The 21,154-nt window shown below is 39.4% G+C and overlaps 1 protein-coding gene across 3 annotated transcripts in view; it reads right to left on the bottom strand.

The window, feature by feature from the left end:
* The window catches only part of MAP1A (microtubule associated protein 1A), a 362,456-nt gene that overhangs the window by 26,095 nt on the left and 315,207 nt on the right, over window positions 1–21,154 (bottom strand). For all 3 annotated transcript variants that reach the window (XM_069766123.1, XM_069766124.1, XM_069766125.1), the window contains 2 exons: window positions 10,243–19,024; window positions 8,004–8,236 (listed from right to left, as the gene is read on the bottom strand). In XM_069766123.1, coding sequence (XP_069622224.1) covers window positions 8,004–8,236; window positions 10,243–19,024 — 9,015 coding nt within the window. The remainder of the gene's footprint in view (window positions 1–8,003; window positions 8,237–10,242; window positions 19,025–21,154) is intronic.

Raw genomic sequence — 21,154 nt, 5'->3', positions numbered from 1 at the left:
CATGGCGTTTCTAGGGACAGCGGGGTATTACAGGAAATTTGTTCCCAATTACACCAGCGTGGCCAAGCCCCTCACTGATCTGACCCATAAGAACCAACCCCGCCAGGTAACCTGGACCCCAGAGTGTGAGGAAGCCTTCCGCCAGCTAAAGGACACCCTCACCAATACCCCTGTATTGGCCGCACCCGATCCAACTAAACGTTTCCTTGTTCACACAGACGCTTCTATGTTTGGATTGGGGGCAGTACTAAGCAAAGTCGGGCCGGATGGCCAAGAACACCCGGTAGCTTACCTGAGTCGGAAACTACTGCCCCGTGAAGTGAGCTATGCGGCCATCAAGAAGGAGTGCCTGGCAATAGTATGGGCACTCAAAAAGTTACAACCATATTTGTATGGACGACATTTTTCCCTCCTAACAGACCATAATCCCCTAGTCTGGCTTAATCGGGTCTCCGGAGACAACGCCAGATTACTGAAGTGGAGTTTAGCCCTACAACCTCTGGACTTCACCATCCACTACAGACCCGGCAAACAAAACGGTAATGCCGATGGGCTAAGTCTACAAACGGAACTTGTACCAACCCCATAAACTTCGGTCATCCCCAAACCGATCCGTTAAGGATCAGACTGTGTATGCCGATCGCGTCGCTGAAAAGGGGAGCCGTGTTACAGAACCCCCAGCACCAAGAATATGTTATGCAGTATATATTATGTATAATAGGTTCCATGTGAAATGCATCAGTCCACAGGCTGGGCCCCTGGGCAGAGAGGACACGATATCCCCCTTCTGTCCTCCCCCACCTTTGTAATTCCCACAGTAAACATCAGCAGGCTCCAGCCCCCTGCGGCTATTGTAATGTATGTCTGGCCTGCTTTTTCTATTGGCCTGCCCTTTGTATCTGTGTTATATATTCTGTGCGCTGTGAATAAAGTGTGTTCTTTTAGACTGGAAATACGTGGAGTAGCAGTCAGCTTTTATATGCTCTCACGTAATCAAGGAATTCCAGCCAGCGTCCTTCATTCAGAGTGGACCTCCTGAACCACGGGGGGTGCTGAAAGAGGTACTATAGCACAGTAGACCCCGTTACACTAACTTTAGCCCCAACCCTAACGTTAGCCCCAACCCTAACCCTAATGGGAAAATGGAAATAAATACATTTTTTAAATTTTATTATTTTTCCCTAACTAAGGAGGTGATAAAGGGGGGTTTGATTTACTGTTTATAGCGGGTTTTAGTTTGGCAGCTGTCACACACTAAGAGACGCTTTTTATTGCAAAAAATAGTTTTTTGCATCACCTCATTTCATTTTGAGAGATATAATTTATCCATATTTTGGCCCACAGAGTCATGTGAGGTCTTGTTTTTTGCGGAACGAGTTGACGTTTTTATTGGTACCATTTTAGATAAATTTTTTGATCGCTTTTTATTCCGATTTTTGGGAGGCAGAATGAACAAAAAACATAAAATTTCTTTTAGGGGAGTGTTTATACCGTTCCACGTGTGGAAAAATTGATAAAGCAGCTTTATTCTTCGGGTTAGTATGATTACAGCGATACCTTATTTATATAATTTTTTTATGTTTTGGCACTTTTACACAATAAAAACTATTTTATATAAAAAATAATTGTTTTTGCATCGCTTTATTCTGAAAGCTATAACTTTTTATTTTTATGCGGATGATGCTGTATGGCGGCTTTTTTTTTGCGGGACAAAATGAAGTTTTCAGTGGTACCATGGTTATTTATATGTCTTTTTGATCACATTTTATTGCACTTTTTGTTCGGCAGTATGATGATAAAATGATAAAGCATTGTTTATTGCCTCGGTTTTTTTTGTTTTTTTTGCGGTGCTCACTGAAGGGATTAACTAGTGGGATAGTTTTATAGAGCGGGTCATTACGGACGCGGCGATACCAAATATGTGTACTTTTATTGTTTTTTTTTATTTACATAAATAAATGGATTTATTGGAAAACATTTATTTATTTATTTTTCTCTTTATTTGGGGATTTTTTTTTATACATTCTATTTTTTTTTTTTACTTTATAACATTGTCCCAGGGTGGGACATCACTATATTTCATCAGACCGCTGATCTGACACTTTGCATAGCACTATCTCAGATCAGTGATCTGACAGGCAGTGCAGGAGGCTTTCCAGCGCCTGTTCTCAGCAGGCTCCGGCAAGCCACCTCAGTGAAGGACCCGGAAGGAGCCCCGTGGCCATTTTGGATCCAGGGACTCCTTCCAGAACACCGGAACAACGCGATCGCATCGCGTTGTTCCGGTGGGAGAGTGCAGGGAGCCCCGGTGGGGGCGATGCCCCTCTATGTCGCTGTCACTACTGACAGCGGCATCAGAGGGGTTAAATGCCCACGATCGGCACTAGCTGTTACATACAGCTGACACCCGCACGCAATCGCCGCGGTGCTCACTGTGAGACCGCGCGATCGTGCCACCGTACTAGTAGGGCGGGTTGCGGGAACTCAGTTTCGGCAGAGCAGTATTAATACGGTGCATGTCGGGAAGGGGTTAAGGAAATTGCATAATTATACTACCCCTTCTGTGCTTCCTTCTCCCTTTGATGCAAAATAATGGTTCCCTCTTTTTTCCTATCTTTTATATATAATAAGGATTCCTACTGTGACCTTCCTTGTAACTCATTTATCTTCATGTTAATAAGGCAAGGATATTTTTCTTCGTATTTTTTTATTACTAAGAACTAACATAATTTGTTCTCTAAAGTGCAAAATAAAAAATTGGGATTTAGAAAAACAAAACCCATACAAAACCCATATTCTGTCTCCGCAGGAGGCAGAATAAAATGTGAGCTGCTTTTTCACTTCCTGGTGTGGCGCTGTCCTTCTCTTCATTTGAATTTGGATCTTCTTTCTGGGATGGACCCCCTGGTGAGGACGTGCGCCCTGATGTCCATAGAGACAATGTTATTATAGGGTGCGGCCTTACTAAATTTTTTGATACTAGAATTCTTCTGGAGTCACTCCTTTGTTATTTTAGCTGTGTGCTTAGGGTCATTGTTTTGTTGGAAGGTGAACCTTCGGCCAAGTCTGAGGTCCAGAGCACTCTGGAAGAGGTTTTCATCCAGCATATCTCTGTACTTGGCTGCATTCATGTTTCCTTCATAGACAACTAGTCATCCTGTCCCTGCAGCTGAAAAACACCCCCATAACATGATGCTGCCACCACCATGTTTCACTGTTGGGATTGTATTGGGCAGGTGATGAACAGTGCCTGGTTTTCTCCACACATACCGCTCAGAATTGTCACAAAACAAGTCTATATTCGTTTCATCAGACCACAGAATCTTATTTCTCATAGTCTGGGAGTCCTTCATGTGTTTTTTAGCAAACTCTATGCGGGCTTTCATATGTCTTGCACTGAGGAGAGGCTTCCGTCGGACCACTTTGCCATAACGGCCTGAATGGTGGAGGGCTGCAGTGATAGTTGACTTTGTTGAACTTTCTCCCATCTCCCTACTGCATCTCTGGAGCTCAGCCACAGTGATCTTGAGGTTCTTCTTTACCTCTCTCGCTAAGGCTCTTCTCCCATGATTGTTCAGTTTGGCTGGATCGCCAGGTCTAGGAAGACTTCTGGTGGTCCTAAACTTCTTCGATTTAAGGATTATGGAGGCCACTGTGCTCTTAGTAACCTTGAGTACTGCAGAAATTCTGTTGTAACCTTGGCCAGATCTGTGCCTTGCCACAATTCTATCTCTGAGCTCCTTGGCCAGTTCCTTTGATCTCATGATTCTCATGTGGTCTGACATGCACTGTGAGCGGTGAGGTCTTATATAGACAGGTGTGTGCCTTTCAAAATCAAGTCCTATCAGTTTAATTAAACACAGCTGGACTCCAATGAAGGAGTAGAACCATGTCAAGGAAGATCACAAGGAAATGGACATCATGTGACTTAAATACGAGTGTCTGAGCAAAGGGTCTGAATGCATATGACCATGTGATGCTTCAGTTTTTCTTTTTTATTAAATTTGCAAAAATTTCTACATTGCTGTTTTTTTTCAGTCAAGATGGGGTGCAGAGTGTACATTAATGTGAAAAAAATGAACTTTTTTGAATTTATCAAAGCAATGAAACAAAGAGTGAAAAATTTAAAGGGGTCTGAAACCTACTGTACCCACTGTATATACAAACAAGTCTGTGTCACTGTGTCTCCCCTTGTTGGGAGGTACAAAGTGGCCAGAATCAAAACACAATAACCATAAACAGAAAATTGTAAAATTTACAATCTTTATTACAACAACAAAATATCACAAGAATATTTAATAAAACAGATGCCGCTTGTGTTTTATAAAATTTTCTTGTGATATTTTGTTGTAATAAAGACTGTAAATTTTATAATTTTCTATTTATGGTTATTGTATTTTGATTCTGGCCACTTTGTACTGCTCAACAAGGGGAGATACAGTGACACAGACTGGTCTATAATGTTTTGTTGATACAATATAGTGTATGGATCACACCCCTCTTTGATTTAAATGTACATAGAGAGCCTGGTGTGGGCGGGGTTAGCTTTCTCAGCTCTGCTTCATGTTACATCTAAAAGCTCTAATTGTGTCATAACTGCTGACCCAGTAGTCTAAGTGATACATCGTAGGATACAGTGTCTCTTTTGCTTACATCAGGGTGCTCTAAGGTGAGGTGGCAAAATAGCAAAAACTTTGCTGACATATACCTTTTAAATGTGGCAACAGAAACAACTATTTTTTTCCAAGACATATGCTATCATTTTGCAAACTGTGCAAAAGTAGTGAAACTATAGCTACTTTAAGAAGCTGTCCACTACTTGGACAACTTCTTGTCATACCCCTTGTTTGGCCCCGATAAAATAATAAAGCTTATACTCCCAACACCGCACGAGAGCCCCGGCGAGAGGGAGTGCTGACACCGCAAGAATGGTGCGGGCATGGGAGGTGAGTGGGGACCAAACATTTTGATCAAGAAGGAGCTGTCCTAGTAGTGGACAACGCCTTTAAGGCTTTATTCACATATCAGTGTTTCTGATCAGTATTTGTATGCCAAAACCAGGAGGGTCTCTAAAAAACACAACAGGTGCTAGTCTTTCAATTATAGTTTTTCTCTGATTGTTCCATTCCTGGTTTTGGCGCACAAGCACTGATGAAAAATATTGACCAAATACTGACTTGTGAATAAGCCTTAAGGTACTGAAAATTGAATGATCACCAATACCATTCTGGACTTTTTATATGACCCTATGTTGAGGTGCTATTAACCTATTTTTCTGATAGAAAGACCTTTCAGTCTACGAGAGTGGGGAGGGAAAAACCGCAGGGGACTGACTGGCCTTGCACTAGTCGTCTGAAATACATGGTCCCTCACTGGTCTATAAAATGCTGCACTGTAGAACATTCACAGCTCTAATAACACCGCTAGTGTCTGATTCATGTTATCTATGGATCACACAGCCTGAATCTAATGTCAGAATGACTTTAAAATACCTGTGTATCTCTAGCTTAAAGAATGGCTTTTCTCGCATGGTAGTGCAGCAGGAACATTAAACAACTGATGCTGGGTTTTGCCACAAATTTCATCTCATCACTGGCCCATGCCCATCTCTGCTATATGCTAAGGCCACATTCACACGTTCACTATTTGGTCAGTATTTTACCTCAGTATCTGTAAGCCAAAACCAGGAGTGGATCAATCGGAGGAAAAGTATACAGTTGTGGCCAAAAGTATTGACACCCCTGCAATTCTGTCAGATAATACTCAGTTTCTTCCTGAAAATGATTGCAAACACAAATTCTTTGGTTTTATTATCTTCATTTAATTTGTCTTAAATGAAAAAACCCAAAAAGAATTGTCCTAAAGCCAAATTGGATATAATTCCACACCAAACATAAAAAGGGGTGGACAAAAGTATTGGCACTTTTCGAAAAATCATGTGATGCTTCTCTAATTTGTGTAATTAACAGCACCTGTAACTTACCTGTGGCACCTAACAGGTGTTGGCAATAACTAAATCACACTTGCAGCCAGTTGACATGGATTAAAGTTGACTCAACCTCTGTCCTGTGTCCTTGTGTGTACCACATTGAGCATGGAGAAAAGAAAGAAGACCAAAGAACTGTCTGAGGACTTGAGAAACCAAATTGTGAGGAAGCATGAGCAATCTCAAGGCTACAAGTCCATCTCCAAAGACCTAAATGTTCCTGTGTCTACCGTGCACAGTGTCATCAAGAAGTTTAAAGCCCATGGCACTGTGGCTAACCTCCCTAGATGTGGACAGAAAAGAAAAATTGATAAGAGATTTCAACGCAAGATTGTGCAAATGTTGGATAAAGAACCTCGACTAACGTCCAAACAAGTTAAAGCTGCCCTGCAGTCCGAAGGTACAACAGTGTCAACCTGTATTATCCGTCGGCGTCTGAATGAAAAGGGACTGTATGGTAGGAGACCCAGGAGGACCCCACTTCTTACCCCGAGACATAAAAAAGCCAGGCTGGAGTTTGCCAAAACTTACCTGAAAAAGCCTAAAACGTTTTGGAAGAAAGTTCTCTGGTCAGATGAAACAAAAGTAGAGCTTTTTGGGCAAAGGCATCAACATAGAGTTTACAGGAGAAAAAAAGAGGCATTCAAAGAAAAGAACACTGTCCCTACAGTCAAACATGGCGGAGGTTCCCTGATGTTTTGGGGCTGCTTTGCTGCCTCTGGCACTGGACTGCTTGACCGTTTGCATGGCATTATGAAGTCTGAAGACTACCAACAAATTTTGCAGCATAATGTAGGGCCCAGTGTGAGAAAGCTGGGTCTCCCTCAGAGGTCATGGGTCTTCCAGCAGGACAATGACCCAAAACACACTTCAAATAGCACTAGAAAATGATTTGAGAGAAAGCACTGGAGACTTCTAAGGTTGCCAGCAATGAGTCCAGACCTGAATCCCATAGAGCTCCTGCGGAGAGATCTAAAAATGGCAGTTTGGAGAAGGCACCCTTCAAATATCAGGGACCTGGAGCAGTTTGCCAAAGAAGAATGGTCTAAAATTCCAGCAGAGCATTGTAAGAAACTCATTGATGGTTACTCGAAGCGGTTGGTCGCAGTTATTTTGGCTAAAGGTTGTGCAACCAAGTATTAGGCTGAGGGTGCCAATACTTTTGTCTGGCCCATTTTTGGAGTTTTGAGAGAAATGATCAATGTTTTGCTTTTTTGCTTCATTCTCTTTTGTGTTTTTTCATTTAAGACAGATTAAATGAAAATAATAATACCAAAGAATTTGTGATTGCAATCATTTTCAGGAAGAAACTGAGTATTATCTGACAGAATTGCAGGGGTGTCAATACTTTTGGCCACAACTGTAATAGAAACACATCACCACTTCTGTATTTATCACCCACTCCTGGTTTTAGCTCACAAATACTTAAGTAAAAAATTCACCAAATACTCAACGTGTGCACATGGCTTAAGGGTGTGTATTTGCAGAAGATTGTTATGGAACAAAAAAAAACATAGGGTTGGCCTTTAAAAATAGTGCGTAAAATACATGCTTGTTAATGTGGTTTTGTGTGTGGTTTTGATGCATTTTTACTAGCACATTTTCCCTTTCATTTAAATGGGTGAAAAATCCTACAAAAATGCTGAAAGATCTGACATGCTGCAGATTTGAAAAATCGCTTTGATGCTTCAAATCTAAAAGAAAAAAATCTGCAGCGTGTGCATGAGATTTCAAAACGATCATTCACTTTGTTGGTACCATAAAATGCTGCATTTTTTTTTCGTTGGCAAAAACTGCAGTATGAGAACAAGCCCAAACTCCTCAAGGCAGTCATGCAATGAGTAGGAACAGGGCTTTTTGGACCTTTGTTATAGATATATGTACTTATTCTTTTGGCGAGGCCTCCAGTGATCCTAAATGTATCTCCTATTCTGTGGATAGGCGACACATGTAATTCGTGGGAAAAATCCTTTTGCTTATTTTCATAGATATTGCATTAAGTAAAATTCAAACTTACTTGCAAGTTTTCTCCCCACTGGGACTTTCCTTCTAAAAGTGCATCCAGTACAGCCCGGCTTGGCTCCCCGTTAGCTGTGTCGTTTCCACTAACAACATAATATGCAGCTCGAACTCTCTTAAAGAACTCCTGATCAGTATTTTTGCCATTGCAGTGATTAGGGATGTATGCCAAATCCACATACACTGGTGGTCCAGGAGGAATAGTAGAGCTGGCTTTAGAGCTGCTTGTTCCTGCCAGGAAGATATGAATCATATTAAAAGTAATATAAAGTATGAAGCAATTAAATACATTTCAATGCAAAATTTCTTTGGGATCTTAACTAGTGATGAGCGAATATACTCGTTATTCGACATTTCCCGAGCACGCTCGGGTGTCCTCCGAGTATTTTTTAGTGCTCGGAGATTTAGCTTTCATCGCCTCAGCTGAATGATTTACAGCTATTAGCCAGGCTAAGTACATATGGGGGTTGCCTGGTTGCTAGGGAATCCCCACATGTAATCAAGCAGGCTAGTAGCTGTAAATCACCAAGCTGGGGCGAAAAAAACTAAATCTCTGAGCACTAAAAAATACTCGGAGGACACCCGAGTGTGCTCAGAAAATCTTGAGTAACAAGGAATACCATTTTAGGAAAATGCATTTGTCAAAGAGTACACATCACCAATCTGGGGCTGTCAGAATGAAGCTCTTGGGGAGGACTTCTTTAAGGAAGGATTTTGCAAAACCTAAATTGCCTTAAAGGTGTTTTTTCTTTTACAGGATTTTATAAAATTTGCCTAAGAGTAGGGTATTTTAAAAATCAGTCAAATAACCATTATTAAGTAATTGAATTTAAACTGTTCACGTGTCGGAGCTCAGGTGGTCCAACAAAGGTGACAATAACGGTTATGCAGACATAATCATCAGGCCAGTGATTGGCTGCAGTGGTCACCTAAATGATTAAATGAAAGTCATCACTGCAGGACTATCACGGACATCTGGAGCAGGGTTTCAGCTGGCAAGTAATGGTTGTTTCTTTATTTTATATCATTCCTTACTCTTAGGCTTTTTTTTCAACACTTTTAAGAGTTTAATATTTGGATATTATATTGTTATTTTATCTTATTTGTCCAAGATTTTGGTTCGCCACTGGAAGTCTTTGTTCAATTATAAAACTTGCTCACGTGATGTATTGGTAGCCCTCTCTTCATGTGTACTATTCCTGGTGTCTCCCACTGGTCTCTTTGCTTCCTTTTGTCAGGTGGCAGCTGCAGCCAATCAGTGGCCTTGTTCCATCTGAGCCTGAAGAAACAGTATCCTGAGATGGTACATGGCCACTACAGACAATTATTGGTTGCTGATTGGCTGCTTGCTGCAGTCACCTGCCTCTCTACTCTTGCTGAATTTCACCATTGTCTTCTTCTTAGACCCAATTTTTTTCTGTGTCCTACTAAATTAAAGTCTAGGCTGCATAAACTTGCAATTCAATTGCAGCCTGTGTTAGATTTAGCATCGGTACAGAGCAGAACAAGTCTACACGTAGTGCAAAGAAAAACAACTAGTGTTTACTGAAACTAAAAACAAGTGTGAATAACACTTTTGTTCTATTCCTATAGTGACACCATTATATACAGTAGAAGCATAAATGCTCCTTCATACAACAAAGTACATTCAATATTGCTCATATTAAGGGTAGTTTCATTTGTGTAATCTAGAGATATTTAATGTTGTTGTCCAGACACTCTTCCACTGGATTCGCATCTTGCAGAGGCAACCATTGGACACTCAGCCAATATTGTGCGTTGGATTCAATATTTGCTATAAATGCTATTATTGCAACATACCTACTAATTAATTTGTTTACACTTTGGCTGAACCTAAAGAACCCATGAGGTTCAAAACACATTGCATGAAGAGTTTCATGAACAGTTCTGGCTGGATTTATGCCTTACAGTGAAAATATTCAATAAAGTTACAGATTACTTTACGAATGTCCTAGACTCTTATTTTCTTCTAGCCACTGGAAAGCCTGATCATAGAAGATGTCAACTACAAGATTCTGGTGAGCAAACTTACTCAGTTGTTTGGTATTTAAAATAGGGTCGGTGCACGATACTCGCTGGCAATTGGATGTTTGCCTCGGCAAAACTACTGTCCAGCAAACAGTGGCATTTAAAAAGGACTGATGTTACATCTCCTGAACGAGGTGGCCTAGGCAACCCCTTTATGATTTTACAAATTTTTTTTAGAAATGCATTACCTGTTGATTTTACACCATTCACCAGTTTGCCAGGAATACCACCTTTAGATGTATCTTCTCTGTCTTCTCTTGAAGAATGCATTTGTAATGTACTTTTTGTCTTTAAAGATTTTTCAGTTGTTTCTTTCTTCACCGTTGCATTTCGTAGTGATTTTTCTGTAGCTTCCCGTGATGTCTGTTTTGACAGTGTTGGAGACCGTTTTCCCTTGGGCTCTAGTTTCCTAGCTGGAGAGGTTGATTTAGGTTTACTTAAAGGCTTCCTTACACCCTTAGTTTTGTCCTTTAGATCCTTTTTAAGTATCTTGTCACCTTTTACAGGGTTAAATTCATTGACTAGCATATCAGGATCTACCATACAAACATCAGGATGAGGAGGGTGAGGATAGGGATCCATCAATGGTGCTGGATGTGGATCATGGCCTTGTCTTGAACTGCTGTGATGAGAGTTTCCCATTGCTTTATCTACAGGAAGAAAGTCTGCGTCTTCGTCAGAGTCCATTACAGCATCTGCTGTTATAGATGGGCATTCTTCTGTTTCTGGTGGGACATCCGAGTCTGACTGAGATGATCCTGAATCGCTGACAGATGTGGGAGGTGTTTCATCAACTGTGCCACCCTCAGCATAACGTTTTTTTACATTATGGGTCCTACCCTTAACTGAAGGGTGACCCTCATCTTGTGAAACATCACTGTCATCAGAAAGGTCAATGGGACTAGGATTAATGAAAGATGGAGAAAGTTCCCCTTTCCTGTGCATATATTCTGATGAAGACAATTTGTGCTCATACTCAGTTGATGTACCCATACATGTGTCAACTTCATGGGAAGCATCTCCATGATCTTCTGACCCTCTACCTCTTTGTGCATCATAAGGCTGAAATGTGTGCTCAGGAGACATAAGAGAAGTAGGTCGGTTAGATTTATCTGTATCTTCCTCATAGTATGGAGAAGACCCCCTGTCTGAATCTGGAGATGACTTTTCATCCTTTACATCTGAAGAGTAAAACTGTTTGTCGCCATATTGTGAGTGTTGGAATAACTCAGGCACATTGTTCATTTCTGTAGGACCATTTGCAGTTGATTCTTCTTGCTGATGGTGTGTAAATGATGTAAAAACATTAGATGGTGAATGTACTTCTGCTATTTCACTCTGTGTAATATCCTGATGGACAGTAATTGTTTCTTTCGCTATATCAACCTTTGATGCGCAAGAGCTCTTTTTACATTCAACTCTACAAGGTAATGTGCAATCATCCATGTCATATGAACCTGTAGATTCATGATCATCAGTAACAATTTTTTCATCTGAAGGATTGGTAGCATCAGCAGGAACAAGAGGCGATACGTCCCATAAATTCCTGACACTGGGTTCTGCTTCTGCTGCATAACGACTGATCATTTGTGAGTAAAAACTTTCAGCAGTGTCCATTTTAACTGGGGTGCTAGCTTCAGATGAAGTTTCTGACACACTTTGAGAGTCACGTTTTTGGTAGTTAGCCTCCGTATACTGAGCAGAAATCTTAGAATATAAGGGATCTTCCTGAGGACTTGAAGGTGAAAATCTGGATAATGATGCACTTACTTCAGAAGCTCTATCAGAAACCTCTAAGTACTCATCCTCTCCCTTTGCAGAATGTGATGTACTGAAAGCATCAGTACCTAATTCCTTATAATCTGCAAAGGACGATGATTGCTGGTAAACCCTATATGACTCTCCAATTTCTTTTTCTTTTATTGAAAATGCTTCAGAGGAATATTCTGATGCTAAGTCTGTAGCTTCATGTTTTGCTAAACTAGAGACTGTTTCTTTATCCTTACCAATGACAGTACAACTTTCGAATACCTGACTTACACTATGTCCTTCCCTAATGGTTTGTGACTGTTGGTATTCTGATTGGAAACAAGTTTTATATACATCTTTTGCTTGCTCATTTTTTGACACAAACGGAGAATATGTATAGTCAGTATCTTCTTCTGTTTGATGCTTATCTTCATGGAAACTATATTGTGCTATTCCAAATGAGTCATGAGCTTGAGAACCACTCAACCCTGTAGTTTTCATTTCAGTGTGGACATTATAGTGCTTATTGTCAACCTCTTTTACCTCTGTTTGACCACCAAAATTAGATAGATTGTTCTCCTTTGCTTGACTATATGTGTATGTATCATGAAAACTACCAAGATTGGTGGGGCATTTGTTTTCCTTTTCAGATTTTTCATTTGCTCCTTTTTCAAGTTCAGAATCACTTGCATTTCCTTCTTGTATTTCCGTTTTCTCATAATATGAGTCTTTCAAATCAGGAAGTCCCGATTTGGCTTGGGTAATATTTTGACTAGCTGAGCTAATGTTATCTTCATCATCATCATCATCATCATCCTCATCTTCCTCCTCCTCATCATAATCATCATGATGTGCATGAAGATAGGTAGATTTTTCAATATATTCATGTTCCACTGTATCTATTTTTGATGAGAGATCTGTGCCAAGTGAGGAGACTTTAGACTCTTTTTCAGGTTCTGTTGTATGATATGGCTCTTCCAGGTGTGATTTTTCAGCTTCTACAGTGGATACACTACTTGTCTTTTTACTGGTTTCAGAACTTGCTGAGAATTGTTCCTGCTTTTCAGTATATTTAAAAATGGAGCTGTCTGCTTTTTCTTTTGGAGATACTGGAGAAGAGAGCTCCTTCTCTGTTGAGGTATACAAATGAGATTCCTCTTCTTTGGAAGATACTTCTCCATATAATTCATGCCTGGATATGTCTGTGCCTAAAGTTAGTATCTCTGCCTTCTCCTTCTGTAGATAGCTAGCACTACTGGGCTCTGCCTCTTCTATGATATGACCAACTCCAGAAGTAGCTATCTTTTCATATATGTCAGCATACTGAAAGGATTTGTCATTTGGATAAGGGGTTGGTTCTCTTTCTTCTACTTTTCCTTTCTTTATGTCACTATAATGGTCCTTATCTTGGGTATATAATTCAAATGGGCTACAAGATGACTTGAAGCCAGTATCCAACAGACTGGGAGAACCTTTTTTGTCCCGTTTTGAGGAAAAATCTTCTTTAGGGTCACCCTTATATTCTCCAAAAGTAAGGTCTATATTATCTTTAGAAAGTGATGTCTTATTGTATGATGTTTCAACATATTCTTGCTCTTTATCTTCTTTAGAATAATCATATACTTTGTATTCCTGTTTGGCTTGATCATGATATGTACACTCCTCTGAAGATGATTGTTTTGGTGATTTTTCTTTTACATCATGAAGTTCATCTTCCTGAAAGCTATACTTTGATTTTATTGACTCCATCGTGTCTGAACGTTCATGTGTTTCAAATCCACTAATTGTTTCTTCCCCAAGTTGAATATCACATTTTTTGTCTACGGCACCACCCAGATAAGAAGAGACTGGGATGTCATAGGCAGTCTGAGAATATGGATATTCATCTTCTTCTTCTGATTCATGCACTTTAAAACCCCTTTCCACAGGTTCTAGTTTCACTTTAATGCATTCTGTACTGCTACCCCTAAAGGCTGTGGGCACACTGATTTCATCCTGCTGTATTACTAGTGCATCAGATGAAGATGTTGTTACATAGGGAACTTTATCTAAGATGTCTGCATGCGCAGAATGATATGAACCTTCTATTTCTGAAACGAGATCCTGAAGTTGAACTTTGCTTTCACCTGAAAAATGTTGTGACTCTTCCACATGCTTTTCTTCTTGAAAATGTGCATACTCTGTATCTAATATTTCACTATCCAATTTATTAGATGCTTCTTGAATTACAACACCTAAATTCAAAGATTGCTCTTTAGACTGTTCTTCCCAATCAAGTGTATCATCAAGAAATGTGCTCTCTCCTTCTTCAGTATACCGTAGTTTGTAGCTCTCTTTTGCCAAGTACTGAGATTCTTGTTCTTCCTGTCCAAAGCGTTCTTCTGTAAACCACACTCTTTTTTCACATGTCATCTGTTTCATATAAATGTTTTCAGTTTCATCTGACTTTTCATTATCAATATAATTATCATTATATGTTTCTTTCTTGGATTCATCTGAGGTTTCTTTTTTTTCTAATACATTTTCTGCTGATTTTACATGAGCAAGAGAAAACTCAGTATGTTGGAAATTGTATGGCTTCTGAAAAGGACATGATTCCTGTTTTTCCATGATGGTTATTTCAACAGGATCACCTTTGAGAGGGCTATGGTCTGCAAAAGAATATGACTCTGAATCATCAGGGCTTGAAGAGAAAATGACAGGAGATTTGTCTTCTTTTTGCTGTGCCTTACCATCAGAATGATATGATTGTGTCTTTGCTACTGATGACTCTTCTGAATGGACTTCTGAAAATGTTTGTTTCTCCTCTCTGTATTCAGGTGCCGTGAAGGATTGAGTATATTCTTGAAAATGTGCTTCCTGGTGTTTTGGATCTTCTCTAAAGCTTTCCTTCTTGGACAGCAAAGGATCTACACATTCTGCTGATATTTCATCAGATGAACATTTCATTTCTTCTTTTTGAGTCTGATCTTTCAACTGAAGAAGACTTTCATCATCTAAATATGTTTCTTTTGTGGGGCTTCCTTGATATGTTTCATTTACAATTGGACTTTGTTCTATCAAAGACATCTGTAAGGATGTGTCATCTTCTTTTCCGTGTTCTGTAAAAGAAAGTGACTTTGCATCTCCTAAGAATATGTCTTGGCCAGAGCTCTCGGTATCATCTTTTACAGGACTCTGCTCTATGATTTCAGAATATTTGCCATACACTGTTGATATTTGCAAGGGTGATGTTACCTGCTGTGTATCAGCATCTGCTTCTTTACGTGTGGGTAAAAAATCTATATTTAAGACTTGCTTCGATGAATCTAAATCTTCAAGTTGCATATATGGCTCTGATTTCATAAAAACCCTTTCATCCTTAGATAGATCACATTTTTCACTGGCCATATATCTCTCGTCATTGTCAATATTTTCATCAGGAAATCCTTCTCCCTCGGTTTCCACCATTTCTTTGGTCATTGGAGTTGATGATCCTTTAACAAAATCTTCATTGTATAAGTCACATTTATATGATGATGCTTTAGTTAGCAAGCTTTGCACATCAGAACCCTGCTTTGAAGTTCCAAAAGGCACGTCTATTTGTGTGATTGGTTTATCAAGGTGTTCTCTACTTTCTGCAGATGACTCATATGGTTTATCACGATGTTCCCTTCTTTCTGCAGATGGCTCATATGATACTGTTATTTCATCTTTTCTTTCATGTTTAAGTATATCAGCTGCTTCAAAAAGTTCAGCTTGTGTAGTTTCAGATCTGTCCTCTATAGGGGATTGGTGGGAAGGTGTGTGTCCTGTACTTGTAGGGCCTGACTGAGTCGGAGATGCCATTTTTACAGTGCTATCATCAGGACTTAGACATCTTTCCTCAGCTTCTCCAAAGCTGGAATCAACTTTTTCCTGTTCACTTCCAGAAATAACTGGAGATATCTTCATGTCTGTACTATAACCATATGGTACATCAATAACTTCATGTTCAGAAAATAAAAGAGGATTGTAAAGTTTTTTACTAGATGTCTCCATATTTGTTGCATCATCATCAAGTTCTTCATCCTGTACTGAGCCGCTCAGACGATCTTTTCCTGCAGACATGAGAGATTGAAAATCTTCTGGTGGAGGGGATTTAAAACATTTATCTTCTTCTAGAGATGATGTAGGTGATATAGTGCCAGCAGATGGCAAGTACTCGATGCCCTGGGTTGCCTCAGTGTGAGAAGATGGAATGCTGTTCGCAGTATCAAGTAGTAATGAGCTTTTTCCAGTCTCTTCGGTTTTTGGTGCAGTAATAGAAGCCACAGATTGATCTTCGGCAACAGATGTAGCAAAAGAAGACAGTTTATCACACTCAGTTATAGATGTTGCTGAGGAAACGTGTTCCTCCTCTGCAAGTGGAGCAGCAACAATGTTTGTAGAATAGCCCACTATTTCAGATTCTTGAATAACATAGCCTTTTGTAGGACCTTCAGTAGATGAAACTGCTTTGATGCCATGTATTGCCTCAAATGATCCAGGATGATCTGGGACAGAAATGTCATAACTACCAACATCATACTGTAAATGAGGAATTCTTTCTTCCTGTTCATCATGTATTTCTTCATCTGAAATTGTTTGTTCTGTCTCTGAATAGCCCGGCATTGTTTCATCTTGGATGTATGATATGTGTTCTGCAGTAGTTCCAGATGACACGGGAGCACCAGTTAAGTACGATGTCTCCTTTGATACATGTTGGCCACAAATATTTATTTTTGCATCAGTCTCTTGCTGTAATGACATTGCAAAATTGGAGGGCTTGTTTTCTGCCTGTTCATCCAAGTGATCTGTGTATTCACTGCTCTTATATTTAAGATCATCCCTAGGTTCTTCTGAATATTCTTCCATTTCTTCCACCTCTGCTTTTTCCACTACTTCTACATTTTTCCCTACTTGCTTGTCATCTTCAGCTTTTCTACAGATATGGTCATCTTTTAGCTCTACTACTATTTCTTCTTTTTGTTTTCTATCTAATATTCCCTTTTCATCCAATTCATTTTCTTTATCTTCATCCATCTCTAAATCTTGAATGTCTAAAGTTGGCATAGTTTCAAATTTGTTTCTGATAGATACGCCCTCTTTGTCAACATCTGGGGTAGTTTCTTCTTCTGTATTTATCTCATCTTCAAATTCTACCATCTCAGCAGGTTCCTCCATTGCTGCGCCTTCATCAACCATTTCAGCAGTCTCAGCTGCTTGATACATTGGTTTCTCTTCATGTTGTGAGTCTCCTTCCACATCAGTTGTCGTGATACCTTCATCTGGGGACTCAAGAGGACTTTTCTTATCTGAAGTTATTTCATCTAATGTGATTTCATCTTTGAATTGGTTTTGGTCTAATGACATACCTGATGGTCTATTTTCAATAGTCTCTGGTTTTGAAAGAGTAGGGTCACTTTCTTTTTTATTGGATTGTTCTAGGTTGTCTTCATACTTCAACTCCTCAAAGTCCTTGGTGAGATCCTCAGGAGATGACATAACTGATCTTTGTTCTGTCATATCAGCTGTTTGTGGTTTGTTTCCCATTTGTACTTGTACATGACTTACTTTTTGTTCAGGTGATGAATCTTTTTCAGGTTTACATTTAACCTTTTCAGTTCTAATTTTCCCAGGAACTTTTGCTTTGTGCAATGTTTTTCTCACTTCAGGTGTAAATGGACGTAAGTCGGGTTTTAATAGTTTCTTAGTTTCAGGTTTCAAATCCTTTTTCTTATCTTCCTTCCTTACATCTTTTTTATCTTCCTTCTTAAAATTTTCTTTCTTTATATCTATTTTTTCTTTCTTTATTTCTTTCTTTTCTTTATCCTTTTTTTCATCAAGTTTGGAAATCTTATCCTTGATGAATTTTTTGCCAGTCTTTTCTTTCAGAAGTTTCCTCTTTTCTAATTTAGCAGAATCAATTGCTTCTGTTTTTATCTTTTCTGTTTTTAAAGGTTTATCAATATGTTTGTCTTCCTTGATTTTTCGCTCTGATTTCATCTCTTTTGTAATCTCTGGTTTACCATCTTTTGCCAGTTCTTCAGAAATATCTTCTCTTTTGCCTGGCTTACCTGTGCTTGGTCGTGTGGAGGACTTCAGACTTTCTTTGCTGTCAGCCCTTTGTTTTATTTTTGTGTGCTTGCCAGTAGATGGTGGGACACCACTGGATATTTCTTTTTGTGTTGCTACTGGATATCTCAGAAAATCTAAATGTTTCAGCTTTTCTAGACCTTCTAGAATCTTATTTTGTGGAGCATTTCCAGGAAACAAAACACGCACAATTTTTTCCGTTGGGCTAGCAGGGAGCCAAACAACAAGGGCAGTGATAGATGTAAGATATGGTACTGAAATTTCACCCTCTTTCCCATTTGCTAGTATAATACCAGTTTTCGCTTTGCTATTTCCAGCCCATTTCTGCATTAAAAATTGCATTTCTTTACTGTCTTTCACTGGGTTGAGAACATACATATCCAACCTGCCAACACCCATTTTGTGAAACAATGTTATGGGCTCTATTTGGTTACTAACTACCCTGTATAAAGGTTCAGATTTAATTCCTAATTTGTTCAAGTACTGTAGCGTCAGACAAGCTTCTTCAATACTTCTTTTAACCTTCATATTAGACTCAGGCATTTTCAATTTATCTGGAATATTAAAAAACACTACACCCAGCTCTGGTGATATTAAGTTCTTCATCCAGTCGCTATAAGCAGTGGAGCCCTGAGATTGTTCTTCATCTTGCTCAGCTATCTTTCTTTGAAGAAGTCCATTTATTCCAGGCAGATTATCTGCTCCAATATGTGTGAGCAATATGGAATCAATTCTATCCAAATGTCGAACCAACTTCCAGAAACAAGATTTCCTTTCTGAGCCACCATCAACAAGGATATTAAATCCATTGACAGCAAATAGGGCGGAGTCTCCCCTTCCTCCGGGAAATATGTAACAACATGGTTTTGACAACTTTAAAAATCCTCCTGAATTTGGTGGCTCCAGGAGATCAAAAGGAGAAGGGACATCAACTGTCTCTGAGACATAGTCTGCAAATTCTGAAACCCCATCCATGGCAGGTAAGACAAGCTCAGGATTAAGTTTCAAATTTATAATATCCTGGAAACTGGAATGTCCAAGGTTGCACCAATCTCCCTCTTCCAAGCAAGAAACTGTTAAAGATGCTTTAATCTCTGGATCAGTGTTGCTGAAGAGCTGGCAGACCTGCAGTGACACATATACAAATCAAAATGATTAACCAAATTCCAGTGATATTTATTAAATGGAATCTGTCACCACAGAGACCCTTATGTGTCACTTACGGGGATGCTTAGTGTAGTTATGATAAAAATCACTATTTTATCACCAGGAGATTATCATTACACAACTAATAAACCTGCTAAAGTCATGGGCAAAAGTGTTCGTACTCTTGAAATTGTTCCAGAAAATGAAGCATTTCTCCCAGAGAATTATTGCAATTACACATTTTTTGCTATGCACATGTTTATTTCCTTTGTGTGTATTGGAATAACATAAAAAAACAGAGAAAAAAAAAAGACAAATTGGACACAATTGCACGAAAAACCCCAGAAATGGGCCAAACAAAATTGTTGACAGCCTCAACTTAAAGGGAACCTGTCAGCAGGATTGTGCTCAATAACCTACAGGCAGTGTCAGGTCTGCGCCGTTATACTGATTAAAATGATACTTTGGTTGATGAACTCCGTCTTGTGGTTGTTGTTTAATCTTTATTTGCAGTTTTCAGTTAATGAGATTCTCATGCTCCAGGGCGGCCTGTGAGGGGGACGTTATGTGGTGCTCTGCTTATATATTCATCTGTATGGGCTTATCATAGGTCACTGATCTGGCAGAGACCTGCCCCCTACTTTATATACTGCATAGAATATTGTATGGAAAAAAAAAATTAACATTAATCAAAATGGCGCATGCGGAGGCGCCTGCACTGTAGCATGATACAATGGATAATATGTATATATTCATTTATGATTTACTCCTATAGTATTAAGGGGAGAGGAAAAAAATTATCTTGTTCAAAATGGCGCCGGCAGCTGTGCCTGCGCAGTAGCATCTATCGCGTTCCACCTGCGTGATGAATGTTAATTTTTTTTCCATGCAATATTCTATGCAGTATGTAAAATAGGGGGCAGGTCACTCAATAATCAGTGACCTATCATAGCCCATAAAGATGAATATGTAAGCAGAGCACCACATAAATCCACCCTCCCTCACAGGCCGCCCCACAGCATCAGAACCTCATTAACTGAAAACTGCAAATAATAAACAACAACCACAAGACGCATTTCATCAACCAAGGTATCATTTAGAGCAAACCTGACAGTGTCTGTGGTTTACTGAGCATAATCTTGATGACAGGTTCACTTTAATTTTTGATTGCACACTCTTTGGAATAAATAACTGCAATCAATCACTTCCAATAACCATTAACAAGCTTCTAATACCTCTCAACTGGAATTTTGGACCACTCTTCTTTTGCATACTTCTCCAGGTTTCTAATATTTGAAGGATGCCTTCTCCCAACAGCAGTTTTAAGCTCTCTCCACAGGTGTTCAATGGGATTTAGATCTGGATTCATTGCTGGCCACTTCAGAACACTCCATTGCTTTGTTTCCATCAATTTCTGGGAGCTTCTTGAAGTATGTGTGGGGTCATTGTCCAGCTGGAAGACCCATGACATAAGATGCAAACCCATTTTCCTGACCCTGGGCACTACATTCTGACCCAAAATCCTTTGTGTAATTTTCAGATTTCATGACGCCTTGCACACAGTGTCAAAGGCAGCAAAACAACCCCAAAATATATTTGAATCTCCCCCATATTTGACTGTAGGTACTGTGCTCTTTTTATTTTGTTTGCAGGACTCATTACATTTTCCGTAACCAGTAGAATAATGTGATTTACCAAAAAGCTTTATCTTGCAAATTTTCATCAATTTTTCTCTGCCGTTCACATCCAAGGAGATTAGCTACAGTGCCATGGGCTATAAATCTTTTGATTATGTTGCGCACTGTGCAAAAAAGGAACATCAAGATCCCTGGAGATGGACTTTAAACCTTGAGATTGTTGATATTTTTCAACAATTTTTATTCTTTCTCTCTAAAATTCTCAGACAGTTCTTCTCCTCTTACTCTTCTCCATGCTTAGTGTGGCACATACAGACACACAATGCAAAGACTGAGTCAAATTCTCCCCTTTTTATCTGGTTTCAGGTGTGATTTTCATATTGCCCACACCTGTTACTTCTCACAGGTGAGTTTGAACAAGCATCACATGCTTGAAATAAGTTGTTTACCCTCAATTTTGTCCAGCCCATTT

The sequence above is a fragment of the Ranitomeya imitator genome, chromosome 4, assembly GCF_032444005.1.
Source record: "Ranitomeya imitator isolate aRanImi1 chromosome 4, aRanImi1.pri, whole genome shotgun sequence".
Taxonomy (NCBI): Eukaryota; Metazoa; Chordata; class Amphibia; order Anura; family Dendrobatidae; genus Ranitomeya; species Ranitomeya imitator.
Note: the sequence above shows the minus strand (reverse complement) of the source record. Positions and strands in the feature narration are given on the sequence as shown.